The sequence below is a fragment of the Sorex fumeus genome, unplaced genomic scaffold, assembly GCF_029834395.1.
Source record: "Sorex fumeus unplaced genomic scaffold, SorFum_2.1 ptg000073l, whole genome shotgun sequence".
Taxonomy (NCBI): Eukaryota; Metazoa; Chordata; class Mammalia; order Eulipotyphla; family Soricidae; genus Sorex; species Sorex fumeus.
In genome coordinates this window covers 11113004-11136252 of record NW_026606130.1, presented here as the reverse complement: position 1 = coordinate 11136252, position 23249 = coordinate 11113004, and the positions used below count along the sequence as shown (strand labels likewise).

At 37.1% G+C, this 23249-nt stretch overlaps 1 protein-coding gene across 2 annotated transcripts in view; it reads right to left on the bottom strand.

Moving 5' to 3' along the window:
• Positions 1-341: 341 nt before the first annotated feature.
• The window catches only part of OPHN1 (oligophrenin 1), a 553120-nt gene continuing 530212 nt past the window's right edge, over positions 342-23249 (bottom strand). For both annotated transcript variants that reach the window (XM_056130029.1, XM_056130028.1), the window contains exons 22-25: positions 17500-17662; positions 16040-16090; positions 2788-2829; positions 342-1367 (exon numbers count right to left, since the gene is read on the bottom strand). In XM_056130029.1, coding sequence (XP_055986004.1) covers positions 2796-2829; positions 16040-16090; positions 17500-17662 — 248 coding nt within the window. In that variant the 3' untranslated portion in view covers positions 342-1367; positions 2788-2795. The remainder of the gene's footprint in view (positions 1368-2787; positions 2830-16039; positions 16091-17499; positions 17663-23249) is intronic.

The window sequence follows — 23249 nt, the reverse complement described above, 5'->3', positions numbered from 1 at the left end:
TCACTTATTACATCAGTTGGGTTCTTTATTTTGAATAAAATAGCAAATTAGAAAACTAGTAGTTATTTCTAGAAGTTTTCTATTTGTTGGTGAATATGATAGGCAATAATACAGGATAAAAGTCTTACTGTTTACCCCTAAAATGAAAACCGCCAGAGCTTCGAATGATAAGTCCTTTGTGAGATCATGTGCTGAAATGCATAGCAGCTTAGAGACCTTAAATTTGTTTAGACATGACTACTTACATGGTCTGTCAGTCTTTCCAATAGTACACTAGGCAATTTTATTCAACAATTTTCATATAAGACCCTTATAATACTTTATGGATTTTTAAAATAATATTTATCCACGGGATTATGGTTTTTAGTATTTATTTGTCACAGACCCACATGAAATTCAGTATAATATTATGGCCCATCTCCCCACACAAGGCATACAGTTGTGAAATTCGGCACATAATTTCAGACAATTCATGAAGCTCCTGAATCATAGACACCAAGTTAAGAACTGATTTCTTTATGAGATAAAGGGCTTTTTTTGCAGAAGGCATACAAGAAGCAAAAAATGAAACTCTTGCACAATAAATATAGTCTGTCTTTTTAAAAGCCTGTTTTAGCTTCTGTAGCTTTCTTGATTGCTTGTACAGGAAGCTATCAAGGAAAAAGGAAGAAAATATTCATATAGACCAAATTGACATGCAAAACATGCTTTGAATATTTGTCCTAATTAATATAGGAAGCTTCTAATCCCACAAATGCACATATTATATTCTATACTTGGGACTACTTGGAGGATTTGAGGAGTGCATCACCCATATTGTCTAGTCCAAAAATACAGGTTCTTGGCAACAAACTCCATTATCAAGTTTCCAACCTGGCACTAAAATTCTTAGTAGAGATATGTTAATATTCACCAATATTCAGCAAACATTTATCTTTCCTTACTTCAAAGTTAATCAATAGATCCAATTTAAGAAGGTTTGACTTCAGGGCAAGATACCTGAGAAGGATCGCTACCCCAAAACATTTTAGAATTTGGTGTAATTTTGAGGATGCATAGAAGAGTTGAAAACTGAATTCTCCTTTTCTACTCAAATCACTGAATAATTTTGTTTAGTCTGGCTAGTTTGAGGAAGTTCAAACATTCACAGTCTTAAAGGAACTCAATATAAATGTTCTGAGGCAATGAATACAGAATACAGAGAGTAAAACTTCTGTGTAAGACTTGTGTTCCTTATATTTTAGCATCCCAGAACCTAAAGGTACAGGAAAAGTAAAGATGTGTGCTCTTTTGCACAATAACTCAACACAAAATATTTGTAGAAGATACTTTCAGAGCCTGTTACTTGAGGCCAGGTCTTTAAAATCCTGAAAGAGAAAGAAGAAAGTCAGGAATTAGCTAGGATTAGCAAAGCACTTAACCAGTGTGTAGTGAGGCTATTGATAAGCAGCTAACTCTAAAACTGGAAGCTAACCTTCCAAGGAACTAGCTAGGAAAGTTGCCTATAATCACAACATAAGAAATAAGGTACTGTAACACAGAGTTACAGTACAGAGCTGGAAATTTCATGCCTTTGGCCTCAAATCTAATGCTCAAAAAGTCTATGTGAAGTAAAATTCTGATAACTCTGAGTTAACCTCTGACTGTCTTTTTTTGGTCACTGTCATTATGGCTATACAATAAATTCATAGCTCCTTTGGCTGGAGGATGACAAAATAATGTCTATCCATGGTATTCTGAGGACTGGCAATACAAAGTAGAAGTTCCAGGTACCTGGATTCCATGTATGTGTATATATTGGTTTATTTCATGTCAACAAACTTACAAAATGCAAGTAATGCCATAGTCATCAGATTTCCTAGGTAGAAAAGGGTATTTACATGACCTCTGGGGCTCCTATTCCCATTCCAAATTATTTATACTCCTGACTGCAATTACTCTATTTGTTGAATAAATGCACATATTATATTCTATACTTGGGGGATTTTATTTGAATCAAATGATATAATAACTGCAAAAGTGCTTTCCATTAGACAATGTTAAAGTATTAAGAATGATATTTGGGTGGATAAGATTGAAATAGTGGTTTTTCCCCATGAAATAATAAAATCCTTTTATAAATACTGACGATTATAAATAGTGAAGGTTAACTCTTCAAACTTAGTACTGAAAGAGAGGTTATTTATATTCTTACAGACACAAGGGATGTCAGAATTATAATAATCCAATCTTCACATTTTGTAAATTTTGATATATAGGTTCAGAAAGGGCTGGAGCGATAGCACAGCGGGTAGGGCGTTCGCCTTGCATGCAGCCAACATGGCCGCCCGAGTTTGATTCCTCCGCCCCTCTTGGTGAGCCCAGCAAGCTACCGAGAGTAACTCGCCCGCACGGCAAAGCCTGACAAGCTACCCGTGACGTATTTGATATGCCAAAAACAGTATCAACAAAGTCTCATAATGGAGATGTTACTGGGCCAGCTCAAGAAAATTGATGAACAATGGAAGGACAGTGACAGTGACAGGATCAGAAAAGGGAATTTACTTGTATAGAGTAATGTAGTCAAGTATTCTAATAAGCTCTACTCAAAGGAAATTTGTAAAACTAAAGTATAGACAGAGAAACTCAGAATTGGAAGGCTTCAGGGTGTGGCAATTATAGGGTGATTAACAGAGGCATGATGCTGAGTTTGTATTTCTGCACCTACATGGTATTGCAGTTCTCAAATATTTAGATTCTATAAAGGCTTATGTGTAATGAGTTTCTGTAGTAACGGATATTCCATACCTGTGCTTTCAACTCTCATCTCCAGGCAATCTTCCTTGAGAACTGTTGGTAAATGAAAAAAAAGAAATTTTACTAAGGCTCTAGAAACCAGAATTGGAAAGTTCAAACAAGGAGATGTGTGACCCTTTTAGGCTAGTGTGAAGGAGACCATGAGAAGAAGGGAGAAATTACTCCGCAAAGTATTTCCTCCAAAAAGGCAACAGCAGTTACTTTAGGATGGTCAGTACTCCCAATGCCTTTTCACCCTGTGCCAGCTGTGAGCACTTACTTTTATGCCAATGTTCACACAGTGTAGCAGCAACTGTTTTGTTAGTGGTGATTCTGGTACCCTCAGTAAATCTGTTCTACATCAGAGTCCTGCCCCCTCCCATGCTAATGATTTCCCAGGACAGTAGCAGCAACCGCCCCAGAGGTGGATGAACCAGGTCCCATCCTAGACCCTCTGAGAGGCTACAAACAGAATGTTGTGCCTGTGCTGAATACTGACCAGAAAAGCAGGAGCCCGGAGGTAGCAAATAAAACTGTAATCACTGCTGATACAAGCACAAGAGTAGTTAATGGATAGCATCCCCACCCTCATACAGTGGAGCACCAAAAACTGAAAAAGTGAAGAAACTAATCAATGTCAATATAGGGTTATAAAAGTCTAGGAAAATATAAGAATCCCAAACTATATCTGATCTTTTAAACCTGTCTGAATAAGACTTTACATCAACAATCATATTGACGCTTGAAATGGATTAAAGACAAATATTAGACAAGAATCCATAAAATATATTGATGTAAACATAGGCAGAAATTCCCAGGAAATATAACTTAGAGGGTTTTTCAGTGATTTAACTCCAGAGGCAAAAATAACAAAATCATAAACAGATTAAATAAAATTAAAAAGCTTTTGCTTAGCAAAAGAAACTTAAGCAAAAAAAGCCTATTGAGTGGGGAATGTATTTTCAGACAATACATCAAAGGGCTAATACTCAAGATTTATAAAGCACTCACAGACGTCAATAACGAAAAATTCCAATAATTCCATTCAAATATGGAAGAGGAGAAACTTCCACAAAAAGACAAACAGATGTCTAGTAGACAAAAAGAAGTGCGAGTAGTCACTTCTGCACAGGAAAAAACAAAAAAACAACATTTAGATATCACCTCAGACTAGTGAGGTTGTCATGTATCAAAAAGATTGGACACAACCAGTATTGGTGGAGATGTTGTGAGAGAGGAAACTTCCATTCACATTGGTGGAAATGTTGCCTATTGTCTGTTTCAACCTCTATTGAAAATCAGTATGGAGATTTCTCAGAAACTTCAGAACAGAACTCCATATAATCCAGAAATTCCATTTTGTGGCATATACCTCACTCAAAACGCAAAAATATTAATTTGAAAGAGACTATGCACACTCATGTTGACTGAAGCAATTAGTACAATAGCTGAATATGAAAACAACCCAAATGTCCAACTACAGATCAATAAGTTGGGGACAGAGTGATAGTAGAGCATGTAAGGTACTTGTCTTGCAAATTTCCTGCCTGGACTCAATCCCTGGAACCTCTGGTGACCTGATGAATAGACCAAGAATGATCCCTGATATTTAGTGCATTCAGATAATAAATGAAGAAGTCTAGCTCTCTCTGTTGCAGATGACATGATACTATACTTAGAAAACCCTAAAAAGTTTTAAAATGCCTCCTAGAAACACTACATTTGTATAAAAAATTGGCAGCCTACAAAATTAATATGAGAAACCCATGGCTTTCCTATATGCAAATAAATAAAGAGATATTTAAAAAATCACAAATGTGCCTCAGAAAAAAAACTGAGCTGGACTTCTTCCTTTATTATCTGATGCACTAAACATCATTTAACTCTTGCCTAGTTTCTATAGTGAGTATTTCCAATACTATACTGATAGAAGTGGTGATAGTGGTCAAACATGTCTTGTGCCTGATATTAGAGAGAAGGCTTTTAGATTTTCTCTATTGAGAATAATGTTTGTTGTAAGCTTCTTGTAAATTGCTTTTACTATATTAAATAAACTTCAATTCCCAGTTTTCTGAGAGTTTTATCATAAATGGGTATTGGATCTTGTCTATTTCTTTCTGCATCTATTGATATGATCATATGGCTTTTATCTTTTATTCATATCATGTTGACTGACTTGTGAATGTTAAACCATCCTTGCATCCTTGGGATGAATCTTACTTAGTAATGGTATAAGATTTTTTTGATGAGTTTTTGGACTCTGTTTTCTTGTGTCTGTTGTGGATCTTTGAATCTGTGTTCATCAGGGATATTGGCCTGTAAATATGTCTCTTCTTGGTGTCTCTATCTGCTTTTGGTATCAGGATGATAAATACTTCATTATAACTGTTCAAATGTGTTTTTGTTTCTTCAATTTCCTGGAAGATGTTGAAGAGTATTGGCATTAGGTCCTTTTTAAAGGTTTGAAAGAATTCACTGGTGACTCCATTTGGGCCTTGGATTTTGTTTGTGGGAAGACATTATATTACCATCTCAATTTCCTCAATCACGATAGGTCTGTTTAGGTATTATAAATAATCTTTGTTCAGCCTTAGAATGTTATAGTTGTCCAGAAATTTGTTCATTTCTTCTAGGTTCTCTTGTTTCATAGAATAAAGATTATCAAAGTAATCTCTGATGATCTTTTGAATTTCTGTGATTTCTATTGTAATATTCCCCCTTTTATTTCTAATTCAGATGATTAATTTTTTCTCTTTCTTTATGAGTCTTGATAGACAGTCTTGCTAGTGATCTTGTTTATTTTCCCAAAGAACCAGCTCTTGGTTTAAATTACCATCGTATTTTTAATGTTTTTTTTTTATTCCAGCTTGTTAATTTAGGTTTTATATTTTATTATTTACTTCTCCTGCCTGCTTTGGACTCTTTTTGTTCATTTTCCAGTTTCTTAAGTCACGCAATCAAGTTACTTATATAGGCTCTTTTTTTTTTCATTCTGATGAATGCTTGCATAGCAATGAACTTTCCTCTTAGCACCGCTTTTGCTGTATCCAACATGTTCTGAAAGGCAGTGTCCTTTTTTTTTTTTTGCTTTCAGGTCACACCCGGCGATACACAGGGGTTACTCCTGGCTCACGCACTCAGGAATTAAGCCTGGCGGTGCTCAGAGGACCATATGGGATGCTGGGAATCAAACCCGGGTCAGCTGCATGCAAGGCAAACACCCTACCCACTGTGCTATCGCTCCAGCCCCTATTTTGTTTCCATGAATCTTTTTTTTTGAAAAGAGTCACTGTAAGATAGACTCTTACAAAAATGTTCATGATTAGGTTTCAGTCATACAGTGTTCACATACCTATCCTTCCACCATTGTACATTTACCAGTATCAGTGTCACCAGTTTCCCTCCTATCACCCCACACCTCACCCCTTGCCTGCCTCTATAGCAGGCACTTATATCTCTCTTTCTCTCTCTGCTTTTGGGCATTGTGGTTTGCAATACAGATACTGAAATGCTGTCTTATACATCTCTTTATCTACTTTTAACATTTAGCTCTTGTCCAACATGAGCATTTCTAACTATTATTGTCATACTGGTCCCTTCTCTATTTTACCTACCCTCCACCCCCTACACACTTGTGGTAGATTCCAAAATAGGAAATTAAATGCAAAAAATAATATAAAATAAAAAATTCCCCTCAGAACTTTTTCTAATACTAGGCACAAAAGTCAGATCAAAATGGATTAAAAGCCTCAATATCAGACGTGAATCCATAATGTACATGAAAGAAATTGTGGGCAAAACCCTCTATGACATCGAAGCTAAAGGCTATCCTATAGATGCAAAACAAATACAGTATGAATGACATCTACACTTGCAGCACTATTTATAATAGCCAGAATCTGGAAAAAAACCCGAGTGCCTGAGAACAGATGACTGATTAAAGAAACTTTGGTACATCTACACAATGGAATACTATGAAGCTGTTAGAAAAGTTGAAGTCATGAAATTTGCATATAAGTGGATCAACATGAAGAGTTTCATGCTATGTGAAATGAGTCAGACAGAGGGACAGACATAGAAGGACTGCACTCATTTGTGGAATATAAATTAACAGAATGGGAGACTAACATCCAAGGATAATAGAGATAAGGTCCAGGAGGATTGCTCCATGGCTTGGAAGCCGGCCTCATATACTGGGGGAAAAGGGAGCTGGGATAGAGAATGGACCAATATGTGAATGATGCTTGGAGGGCTCGCTCAGGATGGGAGATGGATGCTGAAAGTAGACTATAGACTAAACATGATGGCCACTTAACTATCTGTATTGAAAACCATAAAACCCTAAAGGAGAGATAGTAAAAGGGAATTTGCCTTCCACAGAGGCGGGGGCAGTGGAGGTGGCAGGAGGGATATTAGGAACATTGGTGGTGGAGAATGGGCACTGATGGAGGGATGAGTACTTGATCACTGTATGACTGAAATGTAATCATGAAAGTTTGTAAGTCTGTAAATGTATCTCACAGTGATTCATTAAAAATATTTAAAAAAACATTTTTAAAGGGTAAAAATAAAAAAGGAACAAAAATACATGATACATGACACACCAAGCAAGTGGAAGTAAAGGTAACCCAATGGGTTACATTTAACTAAAGTGTCTTCACCTCAAAAGAAAGAGTGACCAAGATACAAAGACAGCCCATAGACTGGAAAAATATATTTAGCCAAAACCCATCTGATAAGGGGTTAATATCCAAAATATACAAAGCACTGGTAGAACTTTACAAGAAAAAAGCCCATCCAACCCCATCAAAAAATGGGGAGAAGAACAGACACTTCCTCAAAGAAGAAATACAAGTGGCAAAAAGGCATATAAAAAACGCTCTTCATCACTAATCATCAGGGAGATGCAAAGCAAAATAATGATCATACACCAGAGACTGGCACACATCACAAAGAACAAGAACAACTAGAGCTGGCTCAGATTTGCGGAGAACGGCACTCTCCTTCACTCTTGGTGGGAATGATGACTGGTCCAACCTTTTAAGAAAACAATATGTGCATCTCTCAAAAAAAAACCTAGAAATTGAGCTTCCATTTGATATATGATCTTTCGATTTCCTCTTTTACTTAATCTCTGACCCACTGTTTGTTCAGTAATGAACTATTTAATTTGCAGGTGTTTGAGGTGTTTCTTTATTTCTGTTTGTGATTAACTTCTACTTTCAGGGCATCATTGTCTGAGAGGACAGTTGATATGATTTCTATGCCATTGAGTTTGTCAAGGTATATTTTCTGTCACAGTATGTGGTGCGGGTAGGGCGTTTCCTTGCACGTAGCAAACATGGCCGACCCGAGTTTGATTCCTCCACCCCTCTTGCAGAGCCTGGCAAGCTGCCGAGAGTATCTCGCCTGCATGGCAGAGCCTGGCACGCTACCTGTGACGTATTCAATATGCCAAACACAGTAACAACAAGTCTCACGAAAGAGACGTTACTGGGCCCGCTTGAGCAAATCGATGAACAATGGGAGGACCGTGACTGAGTATGTGGTGCATCTTAGAGAATGTCTGACGTGTATTGGAGAAAGATGTGTATTTGGCCTTTTGAGGATGAAAGGTCCTATATATATGTGTATATATATATATATATATGTGTGTGTGTGTGTGTGTGTGTGTGTGTATACACATATATATAGCAAGATCAAAGAAGGAAAATACTTAAAAAGAAACTTCCCTAAGATTTACAGCAGACTTATCAGACAAAACCCTCTGGCCCAAAGACAATGATGGGAGATAGTGTAAAACCTCAATGAAATCAACACCTCACCAAGAATACTTTAATCAGCCAGACTGTAATTTGAAGGAATGAGTTCTTGTGTATCACTGAAGTTGTATATTCCTTCAAATCTGAATGAGAGTCTGGCTGATTAAAGTAATCTTGGTGAGATGTTGATTTCATTGAGGTTTTACACTATCTCCCATCATTGTCTTTGTCATTGTCTTTGAGCCAGAGGGTTTTGTATAAGTCTGCTGTAAATCTTAAGGAAGCTCCTTTTTATGTACTTTCCTTCTTTTATCTTGCTGCTTTCCCTGTTCCATCTCTATCTGTGTTTTTTGTCATTCTAATTAGGATGTGTCTTGGAGTATTTTTATATGGATTTCTTTTAGCTGGTACTCTCTTGGCCCCCTGAATCTGGCTGAATGCACTCTTCAGCTTCAGGAACTTCTCAGCAACAATGGATTGGACTGTTGTTCCTTCAACAGGTTTTTCTTTCTGCCTTTTTTACCGTTATGTTCCTCTTGAGTTCACACGAAAGTTCTCTTTTCATCTGTTGATTTATTTTGAGGCTCTTTCCCTCTTCTGCTGTTATCTGGATATTTTCTGCATCTCATCATGGAGCTCACTGATTATGTCCTTAGAAGCTGTTACTCTGCTGCTGAGACCTTTCAGTGAGTTTTTCATTACACCTACCACATTTTAGAGACATGACATTACATTTCTGTTTGTATTTTCGTTTGTGTTTTCCTCATTTCTGCTATCTTATCCTCTTATGTTTTATTTGGTGCATTTTATGGTTTCTTTGAGCTCCTTATGAATTGTCAATAATTCCATTCTAAATTCACTATCACAGATGTTATATAGTTCATTATTACTGGTTGAGTCATTTGGGAAAGATATTCACTCACTAAACCTTGTGAGTTACTGCATTACTTTACACATGTGACCCTTGCAGTTTGGATTTGTTTCCTGTATGTTGTTAGGAATGTACAATTAGGAAGTCTTTCTTTTTATGCTTCTTGTGTATAATGCAGAAGTGAAGAAATGTGAGGCCGTGGAGTGAAGAAGAGCCTGGTGAAATTCCTCTATTTTCTGGGAATGGGATTTGATAGAACTAAGCAAGGGTGGCTCATCAGCCTTCCCTTCTCCTTATCCACTTCATGGGTAGATGCAGTCCTGACCTGAGAAGCAAAGTGGTGCTCCTGAATACAATCCAGAGCCCTGATGTCTGGCCTTCTTTTACCTTTCAGGAAGTGGGGTGGGCAAAGCCAAGCAGATTGACTTGTCATCCCTCCCCTCTTCCTTATCCACTTCGGAGATTGGGTCTTGTACAGTCCTGTTCCGCAGAGCAAAATGGCGCTCTGATTACATTCAATAAAATAACTTTAAAAATGGAAAAAAAAGACTTTGAATAGAGAATAAAAACAAACTTGAAAATGGGCCTAGAGAGATAATAGAGAGATTAAGGTGCGTACCTTGTATGTAGCTGACACATTAAAAATATAAGTTACTTATAAAAATTGGAAGGGTACCAGGAAATCAAAGACATTTCATTTTCACATATTTTAAGAATTAACACTGTTGAATCCCAACCCTAAATATTAGAGTTAATGCAATTCACATAAAAATCTCCATGACATTATTCAAGTACTTAGAATAAATACTTGTAAATATGATATGGAAGCTTAAAACCCCCAAAATAGTCAAAGATATCCTGATAAAATAGAAGTTGACTATGAATAACTTTGTAAATCATTGTGCTTTAATCAATATATATATATATATATATTTAAAACTTGGTAGGTACTGAATAGCTTCACATAGGTAAAACACAGGTAGACAGACCTCAGAGATATCTTCAATAATTTAACTAGAGAAGGAAAGAGAATAAAAGCAAAAATAGGGACTATAAAACAAACTGAAAAGTTTTTGCATGGCAAATGAAACTCATAGTAACAGAAAAAGACACCCAGTGAATGATAAAAATATTTGCATACAATGCATCAGGTAAGGGGCTAATATGCAAGATACAGAAAGAGTCCACGATGCTCAACAATAACAATAAGAAAACAACAACCTAATCAAAAACCGGGCAGAATATATAAAGAGACACTTCTTTGAAGGAGATTATATATGTGTGTGTGTATGTGTGTACATATATATATATATATATAAAAGTGCTCATCACCACTTATTATTTGGATAACAATAAGATATCATCTTATACCAGTGAGAATGGCCCATAAAAATGGGAAACAACTAGTATAGGTAGGTATGTGGCAAAACAGAACTTTTAATGCTAGTGGGATCATTGTCTGATTAACTCCCTCTGGAAACTGGAGATTTCCAAAAATTTTAAGTATAAAACTTCCACATGATCCACTCTCTTGGCATTTTTCCCAGGAATATAAAAACATCATTTCAAAAAACTATATGCATACCTATGTTCATTGTAGGTGTTAGTACATTAGCCACATATGGAAAACCGCTAATGCCTAATAACAAGCGAAGAAGCTGTGGTATGTTTACAAAACATTATGCTATGCAGCCATAATAAAAGATGAAATAATTAAATTCACTGCAAGTTGGATAAGACTGGGGTTATCATGTTCAGTAAACCAAATCAGAGGGAAGACAAATACTGGGTGTTTTCACTTATATGTGTTATAAAGTGTAACAAGACAAGAGAAAATAATGTATAATGATGGCAACTTTCTGGGTCTGGATTACAGAACTGAGAATCCCAAGTATTGGGGAAAGACAGAGGGGTGAATGATGTGAATGATGGAGCATTGATGAAGGTAATATAAGGGTTAGGCTGAGGGCGTTAGCCATTTTTTTATTTAGATTTTTATTAGTGAAACACCATGAGGTACAGTTGTAGATTTACAAATTTTTGTGCTTGGGTTTCAGTTATACAATCATCGATTACCCATCCCTCCACCAATGCCCATTCTCCACCACCACTGATCCCAGTATCCCTCCCACCCTCCGTCCCCCTTATCCCACCCTGCCTCTTTGGCAGGGCATTCCCCATTGTTCTCTCTCTCCTTTTGGGTGCTATGATTTGCAAAAGAGGCATTGAGTGACAATCATGTTCGGTTTAGAGGTAGCTATGTACATTAAAACTATTAGAATCTACAATGTTACAATAATTTGGGGAAAAGTCTAGTAATTAAATAAAATTAATTTTTAAGGAGGTATGGGTGAGTCAGAACTTTGTGAAATTTGTGGAAGGACTCTGACAATTAGTGGTGTATTCAGAATTTGAACATCATATGTCTGAACAGTATTAACAATTTTGCAAATAATGTTGCCTAGATAAAAACTGAAAAAAAAGATGTCCTACAGGAAAATTTTTATTTATAATAAATGTATTATAAACTTTAATAGATAGTTCTTAAAAACCAGTACAAATAAAAATACATGACAGATATCTATTAACAGATGATGAATAATGAAGATGTGGTATGTAAACACTATAAAATTCTATGCAGGTGCAAGGAATGATGAAATCATGCAACTGACAGGAACTTGGAACTGGAGAGGATCACAGTAAGTGAAGTCAGAAAAAGGACAAACAATGAATGATCTCACTTATCTGTGATATATACATACCTGTGATATAAATATATATTTATATATAAATAAATCAGATTTATATATATATATTTATATATAAATAAATCACACCCTGCTGGCACCAGATAATCTCCACATTAGCCACCCTCCAGAACTCACGGATGCTCCTCCCAGACGGGAATATAAAAGAAGGCTCCCAGAACTATGCGCCAGACTCCGTACCAGGCTGTGGACGGGTGAGAGTCCTCCCCACCCCAAGGGACCCGGCCCCGGAAACCAACCTCCACTGCCCAACCACTGTCAAGCTCCAGGCCACTTTTCGAACTGCACGGCTGATAAGACACTTCTACCCATTTATGTCTCTCGGAGATCCTGGCAAGCTACCGAGACTGTCCTGCCTGTGTGGGCAGAGCCTGGTGAGCTCCCCCTGGCGTATTTGATATGCCAAATACAGTAACAACAATAGGTCTCATTCTCCTGACCCTGAAAAAGCCTCCAATTTTTGGGAAAAAAACGAGTACGAAAAGGCTGCTAAAATCTCATAACTGGGAGGAATAGAGATATTATTGGAGCCCAGTTGAGTACTTCGACGACCAATGGGATGACAGTGATACAGTGAAATATATATATATATGGTTATATATAAATAATCTATTTTATTTATATATAAATATATATAAATATTATATATAATATAGCACAGCGGGTAGGGCGTTTGCCTTACAAGCGGCCAACATGGCCGACCCGAGTTTGATTCCTCCGCCCCTCTCGGAGAGCCCGGCAAGCTACCGAGAGTATTCGATATGCCAAACACAGTAACAACACAGTCTCCAATGGAGACGTTACTGGGCCCGCTTGAGCAAATCGACGATCAACAGGAGGGCCTTTACCTTTACCTTTACCTTAATATAATATATGATATATCAGATATATTTTATATGTAATATATATAACAGTAAAAGATTGTATTAGAAAAATGAGTTCAAGTATCAAAGGGGGTTATACTTAGATTCTTTTTAACACTATAGTAAAGAAATGAGAAGAACTGGGAAAGAAAGAAATCGAGGGTAGGAGTAAGAAAAGGTAGATCGAGTAACAGGGTAGAGGTCAGTGGTGTTGGGCATATCATCAGTGTACAGGTGTGATATATGTATATACCTAAACATATAACCAACAACACTATAAGCAGGGGATCCATTCATATAATTCAACTTAAAAATATGCCTGTCAAGGAGGAGGGCTCTGGAGTGGGAGGGAACCTAAGGATATTATTGGAGGGAAGTTGATACTGGCGGTGGGATTGGTATTGGAACATTGTATACCTGAAACTCAACTTTGTAAATTATAGTGCCCTAATAAAATTTAATTTAAATTTTTTCCTATATGATTAATTTCTTTTCTTTCTATTGATAAGAATTATGTTTTCTTGCCAGACATTAATCGTTTATGGTAGATTAAATGATAAGTTATTGTTTAAGGACAATTTGACCAGGTTGGGTTAAGTACATTCTGTTGAATGCCAAGTAGGATTATGGTGGCCTATGTGCATAATTATGTCCTAGTGAATCATGCTCTACAGTTTTGTCTACATGATGCAAAACCTACAACAGCTCCATTGCTGGCAATGGCACCTCATTCTGCTTTTATTTTATTTATTTTATTTTTTATTTTTTTATTAGTGAAACACCATGAGGTACAGTTGTAGACTTACAAATTTTTGTTCTTGGCTTTCAGTTATACAATGATCAAGTACCCATCCCACCACAAGTGCCCATTCTCCACCCCCACTAATCCCGGTATCCCTTCCACCCCCCATTTCCCCATCCCACCCTGCCTCTGTGGCAGGGCACTCCCTTTTGTTCTCTCTCTCCTTTTGGGTGCTGTGGTTTGCAAAAGAGGCATTGGGTGGCAATCATGTTCGGTCTATAGTCTACTTTCAGCATACATCTCCCATCGTGGGCAGATCTTCCTAGCAGCCTTTATTTGGTGTTCCCTTCTCTATCTGAGCTCCCTTTAGCCCTAGAGTGTGCGGCTGGCCTCCAAGCCATGGAATGAACCTCCTGGTATTTATCACAGCTATTCTTGAGTGTTAGTATCTTATTTTGTTACTTTATGTTCCCCAGATGAATGCAATCTTTCTATGTCTGTCCCTCTCTTTCTGGCTCATTTCGCTTAGCATGATATTTTCCATGTAGTACCACTTGTATGTAAATTTCATGACTTCATTTTATTCTAACAGCTACATAGTACTCCATTGTGTAGATGTACCAAAGTTTCTTTAACCAGTCATCTGTTCTCAGGCACTCAGTTTTTTTCCAGATTCTGGCTATTGTAAAGAGTGCTGCAATGAACAAACAAGTGCAGATGTCACTTCAACTATACTTTTTTGCCTCTCCGGGGTATATTCCCAGGAGTGGTATTGCTGGGTCAAATGGTCAAATGGGAGCTCAATTTCTAATTTTTTGAGAATCGGCCATACTCATGTATGGACGATTCTCATTCCGATTTTAACTCTCAAGCTAGTAGAATTACATTCCCGCAATCTGGTAGAAAGCATATTTTAAAACTCACCAATTAACAACATGGAACAAACACACAGAGGAGTCCCATAAGGCCAAGTAACCATTTTTAAACAAGTACTCTGGTTCAAAGTTTCCAATGTAAGACCTTGAAAGATTGCAGTAGCATACCTGAGATTTAAATAAAACAGAGGAAGAAAGCATGGATGAAAGGGAAAAAGGAAGGAGGGAGTGAAGGAAAGGAGGAAGAAGGGGAAAGGGGAAGGAAGGAGGGAAGGAAGGAAGGAAGGAAGGAAGGGAGGGAGGGAGGGAGGGAGGGAAGGAAGGATGAAATGAATGAAAGAAGGAAGGAAAGAAGGAAGAAAGGATGGGTGTAAAGAGGGAAAAAAGGAAGGAAGGGAGGGAAGAATGGAGGAAGAGAGGGAGAGAGGGAAGAATTTAGGGAGGGAGAGAGGAGGGGACGGAGAGATGGAAGGAAATTAAATAAAATCAAAAGCAAATGAAACTCTTCGCCTAAAGGTTAAGGCACATAACTTGCATGTAGTGAAACCTGGTTAGATCCCAATCACTACATGTTTCCATAATCATTGCCTGGGTGTGGCCCCCAATGCCCTAGAATATCCACAGCAGTATGTAACCCTGGGCACGACAGAGCCTGAGCAGTACTCCATCCAATGGCACTTGCATTGGACTTTTTTCCTATCATGAGTGTGGGCCTCTGGGCATCTATAACATCATTTGGGAGACCCTCCTCTCCTCTGGTAGAATAAATCTAGTATCTGGATCTTAGTCCGGGAGATTATGATTTAGTAGGTATTAAGAATAAGAGATCTTTGGGGCAGCTTATTTCCCCGTCAAACTCTCTCAAGTGATTTATATATGCATCAAATGTAATGATTACCTCTGGAAAGAGCTATGTTTATCTTAAGCTAGTTATGCTGAAATATTTTCTTCCAGTACATAATAGTGTCTGAAAAAGTGAATAAGTAAACAAATGAAAAGTATCACATACATCTAGGATTTAGATTTTTCAAAACTTCTTGGCATATAAGTACTTAGTTTTTATTTATTTATATGTGTGTAGGGGGAGAGAGGGAGAAGTAAAATAAAACACAGAACAAGAAATGAAGCAAAGACAAACACAGAGGCATGCACAAAGAAATAAAAATGACACACAGAGAAAGAATAAGTGTGAAAAAGACAAATAGAGAATGACAAAATCAGATATAGAGAATATAGTAGAAATAGTTGGGTTAAAAATAGTAAATAGACAAGAACAGAGTAACAGGGAAACAGTTAAAGAGATTGCAAGACTGCAAATTAGACACTTAGGATATATTTATTTAAAAGTGATTTGCTTTCTATTCTATCATCTGTGTCTCTTACCTTCCTGTTTTCCGGGAAGCTGTTTCAAAGAATTTGGTCCTAGAAGCCACCCTGCAAACAGAAGTCAACCAAGTTGTGTGAACTACTCTGAAATATGTGTAAGAATCACTTGCAAATGAAAAGAACAGGAGAGTTTTAACCATTTAACCATTTAACATTTTAAATTATGTGCCACCATTGCTAGGCCCCGCCTAAGCTTGCAAAGGACATAAGTCTGAGAAAAAATTAAAAAATCCAAATACAAAATGTGACTCCAGAGGTATCTCTAGGGACTGAAGAATATAATTATGTTGTCCATTCAAAATATTTTTTGACATAACTTAAACAATTTCTTGGATTCACATTACAATTTTAACATTTTATAAACATGCTAGTTAACTACTAAATCTGTTTAGGTGTTGTTTTTATTAATTCCCCTATTTAAAAATTATGGAAATAAACACAAGAAAACAAGTACCAAGAAAAAATCTTCTGAAAGGGAGCCCAGGCATTTACTGAGAATCCATGCACGATAGTTGGAGCCAAGCAAAGCTTAAAAGGGGCAATGACCCTACATTAAAATTCCCTCCCTCATTCCTTATCTTGAACACCGGTTTTAGGAAGACTTGTTAAACATCAATTCAGTTCCTATCCTATAAGCAGTTCTCTTGATGACAATTTGTCATTATAGAAGGTCGAAAAATCATATATTTGCTTATGAAAAAAGGTATAAAGTACAAGCATAAGGTTTGGGCTGGAGTGATAGCACAGCGGGTAGGGTGTTTGCCTTGCACACGGCCGACCTAGGTTCCATTCCTCCATTCTCTCTCCAAGAGCCTGGCAAGCTACTGAGAGTATCCCATCTGCACGGCAGAACCTGCAAGCTCCCTGAGGCATATGCCAAAAACGGTAACAAGTCTCACAATGGAGATGTTACTGGTGCTCGCTCGAGCAAATTGATCAACAACAGGAGGACAGCACAGGCAAATTATGTTTAAAGCAAGTATATGGTGACCAGTGAAAACTAAATTTTTGTTGGTAATTACAATGTAACATTTATTATATACAGAATTTTGATGCAATACATATGAACATATATAACTTATAATTTATTAATCAGTGTTAATTTAATAAATATCTAGTTCTTTAAAACTAGTAGAAATAAAAAGAAAATAAGGAAAAAATCTCAAGTCAATAGTGCGTTAAAACAGAAGTGGATATTATCATCGTACTGAGACCAGTGAATCTATGAAAAAATGGGACTTTTATTAGGTAGTTTCAATCTTTAGCTTTAAGAAAACATCCCAGACTTGAGTGTTGGGTATTGAACAGCACTGATCTGTGACATTTCTTTTGTATATGATGTGAATAATGCCTCATGGTTTGTGTACCTCTTTTGCAGCCAGAATAAAAATAAGTAAAAATCCTCATGATGACTTCTAAGGTACCTTTGGTAATGGTTGAGGAACAACCCGACTTACACAGATGATGGTATGTCTCCTGCATTTCCAGTTATAATATCTGGCTTTGACTCTGGTTTGTGGGTGGTTGTGGCTCGGCAGGGAGGATCTGGAGGTCTCACTGGGGGACGTATGATGGTAGGCTTTTCTCCTGGCTGCACTTTACTGAAACTGTCAGAGTCACCTGGAAGTGAACAACATCAAGAGCTTGAATGTATACCTAAATAAAACAATATTAATAATTCAATACAAAGTTATTTTAGCCTGATCCTTGGGTTCCACTTCTTTCCTGGCCAATAAGACCACAGATTTTTTTTTACTTTTGTAACTCATTTAGGGAATCTATGGTAGAAACCCAGCTTTGTAATTTCATATTTGTGAGAATTCGGGTAAGGGGAATTAATTTGCTAAGTCTATTTCCTTGTGTATACACTCAAGATAAGAATGTTACCTAACAAAAATATTAAGAGAATTTAATTAGGCACCAATCTGTTCCAGTAATTTCTGCCAGATTCTAGGGATTCAATGTATGATAGGTAAAGGTAAGGTAAAGGCCCTCCCGTTGATCGTCGATTTGCTCGAGCGGGCCCAGTAACGTCTCCATTGGAGACTTTGTTGTTACTGTGTTTGGCATATCGAATACTCTCGGTAGCTTGCCGGGCTCTCCGAGAGGGGCGGAGGAATCGAACTTGGGTCGGCCATGTTGGCCGCTTGTAAGGCGAATGCCCTACCGCTGTGCTATCGCTCCAATGAATTTTAATTTTTAACTTCATCATCAACAAAAGTCTATTAATTTATACCTTTGCCACAGTAGCTGTCTCCTAGGTTACTTTCCAATGTCTATACCTCTACCTTCTAGGTCAGTTAGTACAAAATAAATACACATAATTTAAAAAAACTTTTCTTGCAGAAGTATGCTGAAATAGATGAGACTGTGAAACACATTGCTGGTGGCACAATGAACTGAGCTCATTTTGTCAAGGTAGCCATCAGGAATTTCAAAACAATACTGTTGAGGTGCATGATAATACTTTTGAGATTTATAGCCATTAATCTAGTTGGTTCATTTTAGGTAACAGAATCAAATGAATCAAACCAAAGGAAATAATTAGAAAAAAATTGACAAAAATCATGCTTCCTAACATCAAAAAAAAAAAACTATTAACATCTAACCACAAATATTGCAAGACTTTTAGCTTATATATATATTATGTATTAATTACAAGGATTAGGGCCAAATAAAAATAAGTGTATAAAATAATATTAAATAAGATTTGGGAACAATGCTTGTGGTCTGACAAATACCATATGGAAAGAGATATATGCAGGTATGCAATTTTAATCTAGAAAAATATGTAAATGTAAAATATTAAAATTATATGATACTGTGATAATTATTTAAGTATTTTTGTACTGTTCTTCATCTAATTATAGATCTTACCTGTTGAGAGAGGGTCAAGATGCCAAATGAATGAGCCACAATCAGTCTCCCCAAAACAAGATCTATATTATGGGAGCAGAAAGGTATTGATCCTCATAAGAGATTTTATGAAAACAGAACTAGTTCTAGATAAGCCACTGGGAATGGAGATTGGGTGGTCAGGCGGTTGTAAAGAATGGGAAACAGCGGAATGCTAAAGAGACTGGTAAGTAGCCTAGACAAATCCCACAGTTGGGAGTCAAGGAAGGACAAAGAGTGTGTGACTGACAGTGTGGCTGCAAGACACCACAGAGATGCAACACATCTGTTGCTACCATTCTGGTAACCAAAAAACAAAAATATATAAGAAAATAGAAAAAAGGGGAGACAATAGAGGTTTACCATTACATAAAAGGCCAGTATCAAAATGCAAGTGAGATAATCCTCAGGGTCCATCTCTGTCCAAAAAGAAGATCTTCTTGGACTCATGGAAACTCAAACCAGAATGCAACTGAGGAACTTTAAGGAGATGACAGGTTTCTGTAGATTCTGGATCTCTAACTATGACTTTTATTGTAAAACCTCTTTATAAGATACTAAAGAGTGCTTATTTTGAGCTCTTAGACTGTAATAAAAACTCTAATTGGCATTTCAAACTCTTAAAGATTATTTTAGTTTCAGCTCCAGTTTCTGCAATACATTATCTAGATTTCTTTAAATAATTAAAGAAGCATAAAGAAGTGTACAGCACCTGGTCCAGACAAGGTCAGATCCGAACATCTGAAGAATCTACCACCGATATCTGTCAATACACTGGCTTGGATCTTCACACGCTACCTGTCTGAATGCAAGTTTCCATCCCAATGGAAAATCAGCAATACCATCCTATTGTACAAGAAGGGAGATATCCACGACATTGGCAACTATTGTCTGACCTGCCTGTTCTCTGTCGTCTACAAGTTGTTCACTCAAGTTATCATGAATAGTATCGGCAGAAGACTAGATGAGGATAACCCAGTGAGCAAGTCAGGTTCTGAAAGGATTCAGCACGATCGACCATATCCACATGGTGACCAAGCTCATTGAGGTTTCACGAGAGTTCAAGATGCGGCTCAGTCTAACTAACGTTCATCGATTTAAAGAAGGTCTTTAATTCTGTTGAGACTGAAGCGGTCATCAAACCCTAGCCAAACAAGGGCATTCAAACTCAGTACATCAGGATCCTCTGTGAGCTGTATTACGGATTCACCACCAGTATCTCACCATTCTACAAGAAAGTGATCATTGACATAAAGAGAGGGGTTCGGCAGGGTGATACCATTTCACTGAAAATCTTCAGTGCCACCCTCAAGAACGTCATACAATGACTAGAATGGGAAGGAATGGGAGTGAAGATAGATGGTCGGCAACTACACCACCTCCGCTTTGCTGATGACATTGTTCTAATAACAACAAACATTAGCCAAGCAGCATGAATGTTGACTGATTTTGACTCTGAGTGTGGAAAGGTCTGATTACAGCTGAATCTCACAAAAACAATGTTGATAAGAAACAGTCTTGTTCCTGATGTTCTATTTGCTCTCAATGGAATGAACATCTCCGAATGCAGCAGTTATGTGTACCTGGGTCGAGAACTCAACACAATGAATGACTTGGTGCCAGAACTGTGCAGGAGGAAGAGAGCAGCATGGAACGCCTTCAAGAGCATTGAAAAAGTTGTTAAGAGGATGAAGAAACTCTGGTGCTGGGTACATATTTTCAACTCCACCATTCTTCCTGCGCTAAAATACACCTCAGAGACCTGGGCCTTATTGAAAAAGGATGAGAATGCTATTCGGGTCTCCCAAAGAGTAATCGAAAGAGCTATGCTTGGAGTATCATGCTTCACTCAAGTGAGAGAAGGAATCCAGAATTCTGACCTCTGTCGATGATCAAGGATCAGGGATGCTCCCTCCTTTGCCAAGGCTTTGAAAATCAGATGGGCTGGACACATAATGTGATTTGGAGATGACCGTGACTAGAGGCATTAACAACTGGATTCCATGGGACATTAAAAGAATGCCTGGCCGCCCACCTATGAGAAGATCGGACTTCTTTGTCAAGAACCCTGAATGAATGGTTTGATGCCCTCCATATTCAAGGAGCGAGCAGATGCCATTGGGATATACTAGCACAGAACAGGGATGAATGGAGTCATTATTGCCACCCGCTTGAGCAAATCGATTAGCAACGGCATGACAAATAATATAACTGATACAAGTGATTATCTAGATAAACATTTTACCTTATAAGTAGATGGAGAGCTTGGAGTTTCTGTTAACTCAAAAACTGGAACAAACTTCTTATACCTGAAACAGTTTGAGTGTGGCATAGGCTTGGAACAGATATCTCCAATCAGAGGCCACAACTGCTCATATTGCAAAGGAGCACACAAAACCTACTCTAGGAAAGCTACTAGAAGTCCAGACTCTTAATTGAGTTCAGAGCATGCTGGGAACAAAAAAATCATCAATGGCTAACAGGAGGGACACTACATACTAAGCCCTACTGTTAGACTCTTCAGGTGCAACTTTTAGAACTTGTCAGAGACTTAATCCAGCAACATTCATTCCCTTTCTTGAGGAAAACTGTAAGGTAATTTAGGAAGAGTTGTGATTAATTGAATGGTTATATTCTAGTGGGTCTGATTTGAAAGATACAAATCTGGATATCAAAAATAAACTTCGAGGAAAAGGGGGACATCACAAAGGAAACTACATAAATCAATAGGTTCATCAGAGATTACTTGAAAAACTTTATGCCACAAAACAAAAGAACCTTAAAGAAATTGATAAATTCCTGAATTCCTATAACCACCCCAGGCTGAAAAAAAGATTTGAATACCTGAAAAGACCTATCAGTATTGAAGAAATTGAAATCAAAATTCTTTCCCCAACAAAAAACTGGTGCCTGATGGATTCACTAGTGAATTCTTTCAAACCTTTAAAGAGAACCTAGTGACAATATTTTCAAGTAGTTCCAGGAAATTGAAGAAACAGGGACACCCCCAAAAAGTTTCTATAAAGTGAATTATCACCCTGATACCCAAAGCAGACAGACATCACAAAAAAAGAAAATTAGAGAAAACTGTCCTGATGAAGACAGATGCAAAGATCCTCAACAAAATACTAGTAAACAGAATCCAACAACTCATCAAAAAGATCATACACCAAGACCAAGTAGGGATAATCTCACAGACGCAAGGATGGTTTACAATTTGCAAATCAATCAACTAATACACCATACTAATCAAAGAAAAAATAAAAACCATATGATCATATCAATAGATGCTGAAAAACCATTTGACAAGATCCAGCACCCATTCATGATAAAAACACCCAAAAATGGTAGTAGAAGAAAATTTTCTCAATGATGCATTAACCAGAAGACCTCAGCAAGCATTATTTTTAATGGGGAAAACTAACTTTTCCCTCTAAGATCAGGCACAAGAAAAAGTTGCCCACTCTGGCCACTCCTATTTTAAAAAGTACTTGCCACAGAAGTTAGGAAAGAAAAAGTTATCAAGGGCATTCAGATAGCAAAGGAAAAATTTAAACTTTCACTATTTGCAGATGACAGGATACTATACTTATAAAATCCCCAAGAATCTATAAAAAAGCTCCTAAAAACAATACACTTGATTAGTAAAGTGGCAAGTTACAAAATCAATACCCAAAAGTTAATGGCTTTTCTCTATAAAACAATACACTTGATTAGTAAAGTGGCAAGTTACAAAATCAATACCCAAAAGTTAATGGCTTTTCTCTATAAAAATAATGAAAGACAGGAGAGAGATCAGAAAAACAATTTTATTCACATTTATGCCTCAGAAAATCAAGTACCTTGGAAACAGTTTAACTAAAGAGGCAAAGGCAAAGGATCCATATAAAGAAAACAACAAAACACTACTTCAAGATATAAAAGAATATATAGTAAATTGAAACATATCCCATGCTCATAGATTGGGAAGATTAACATTGTCAAAATAGCAATACTCCCCAAAGAATTATACAGATCCAATGTAGTCCATAAAATTATATCCATAGCATTTTTCATTGAAATAGATCAAACACTCCTGAAATTCCCAGGTAACAATAAAACCCCATAAATGGCTAAACTTATCCTTTGGAAAAAGAAGATTGGAAGCATCATCTACACCAAATTGAAACTAAAAAGCAGTAGTAAATAAAACAACATGGTCTTAGAACAAAGATGAACCAGAAGATTAATGGAACAGAGTGAAATATCCTAACACCAACTATCAAATACCTGACAGAGACCCTCAATTGTAGAATCACTTAATCTTTGATAA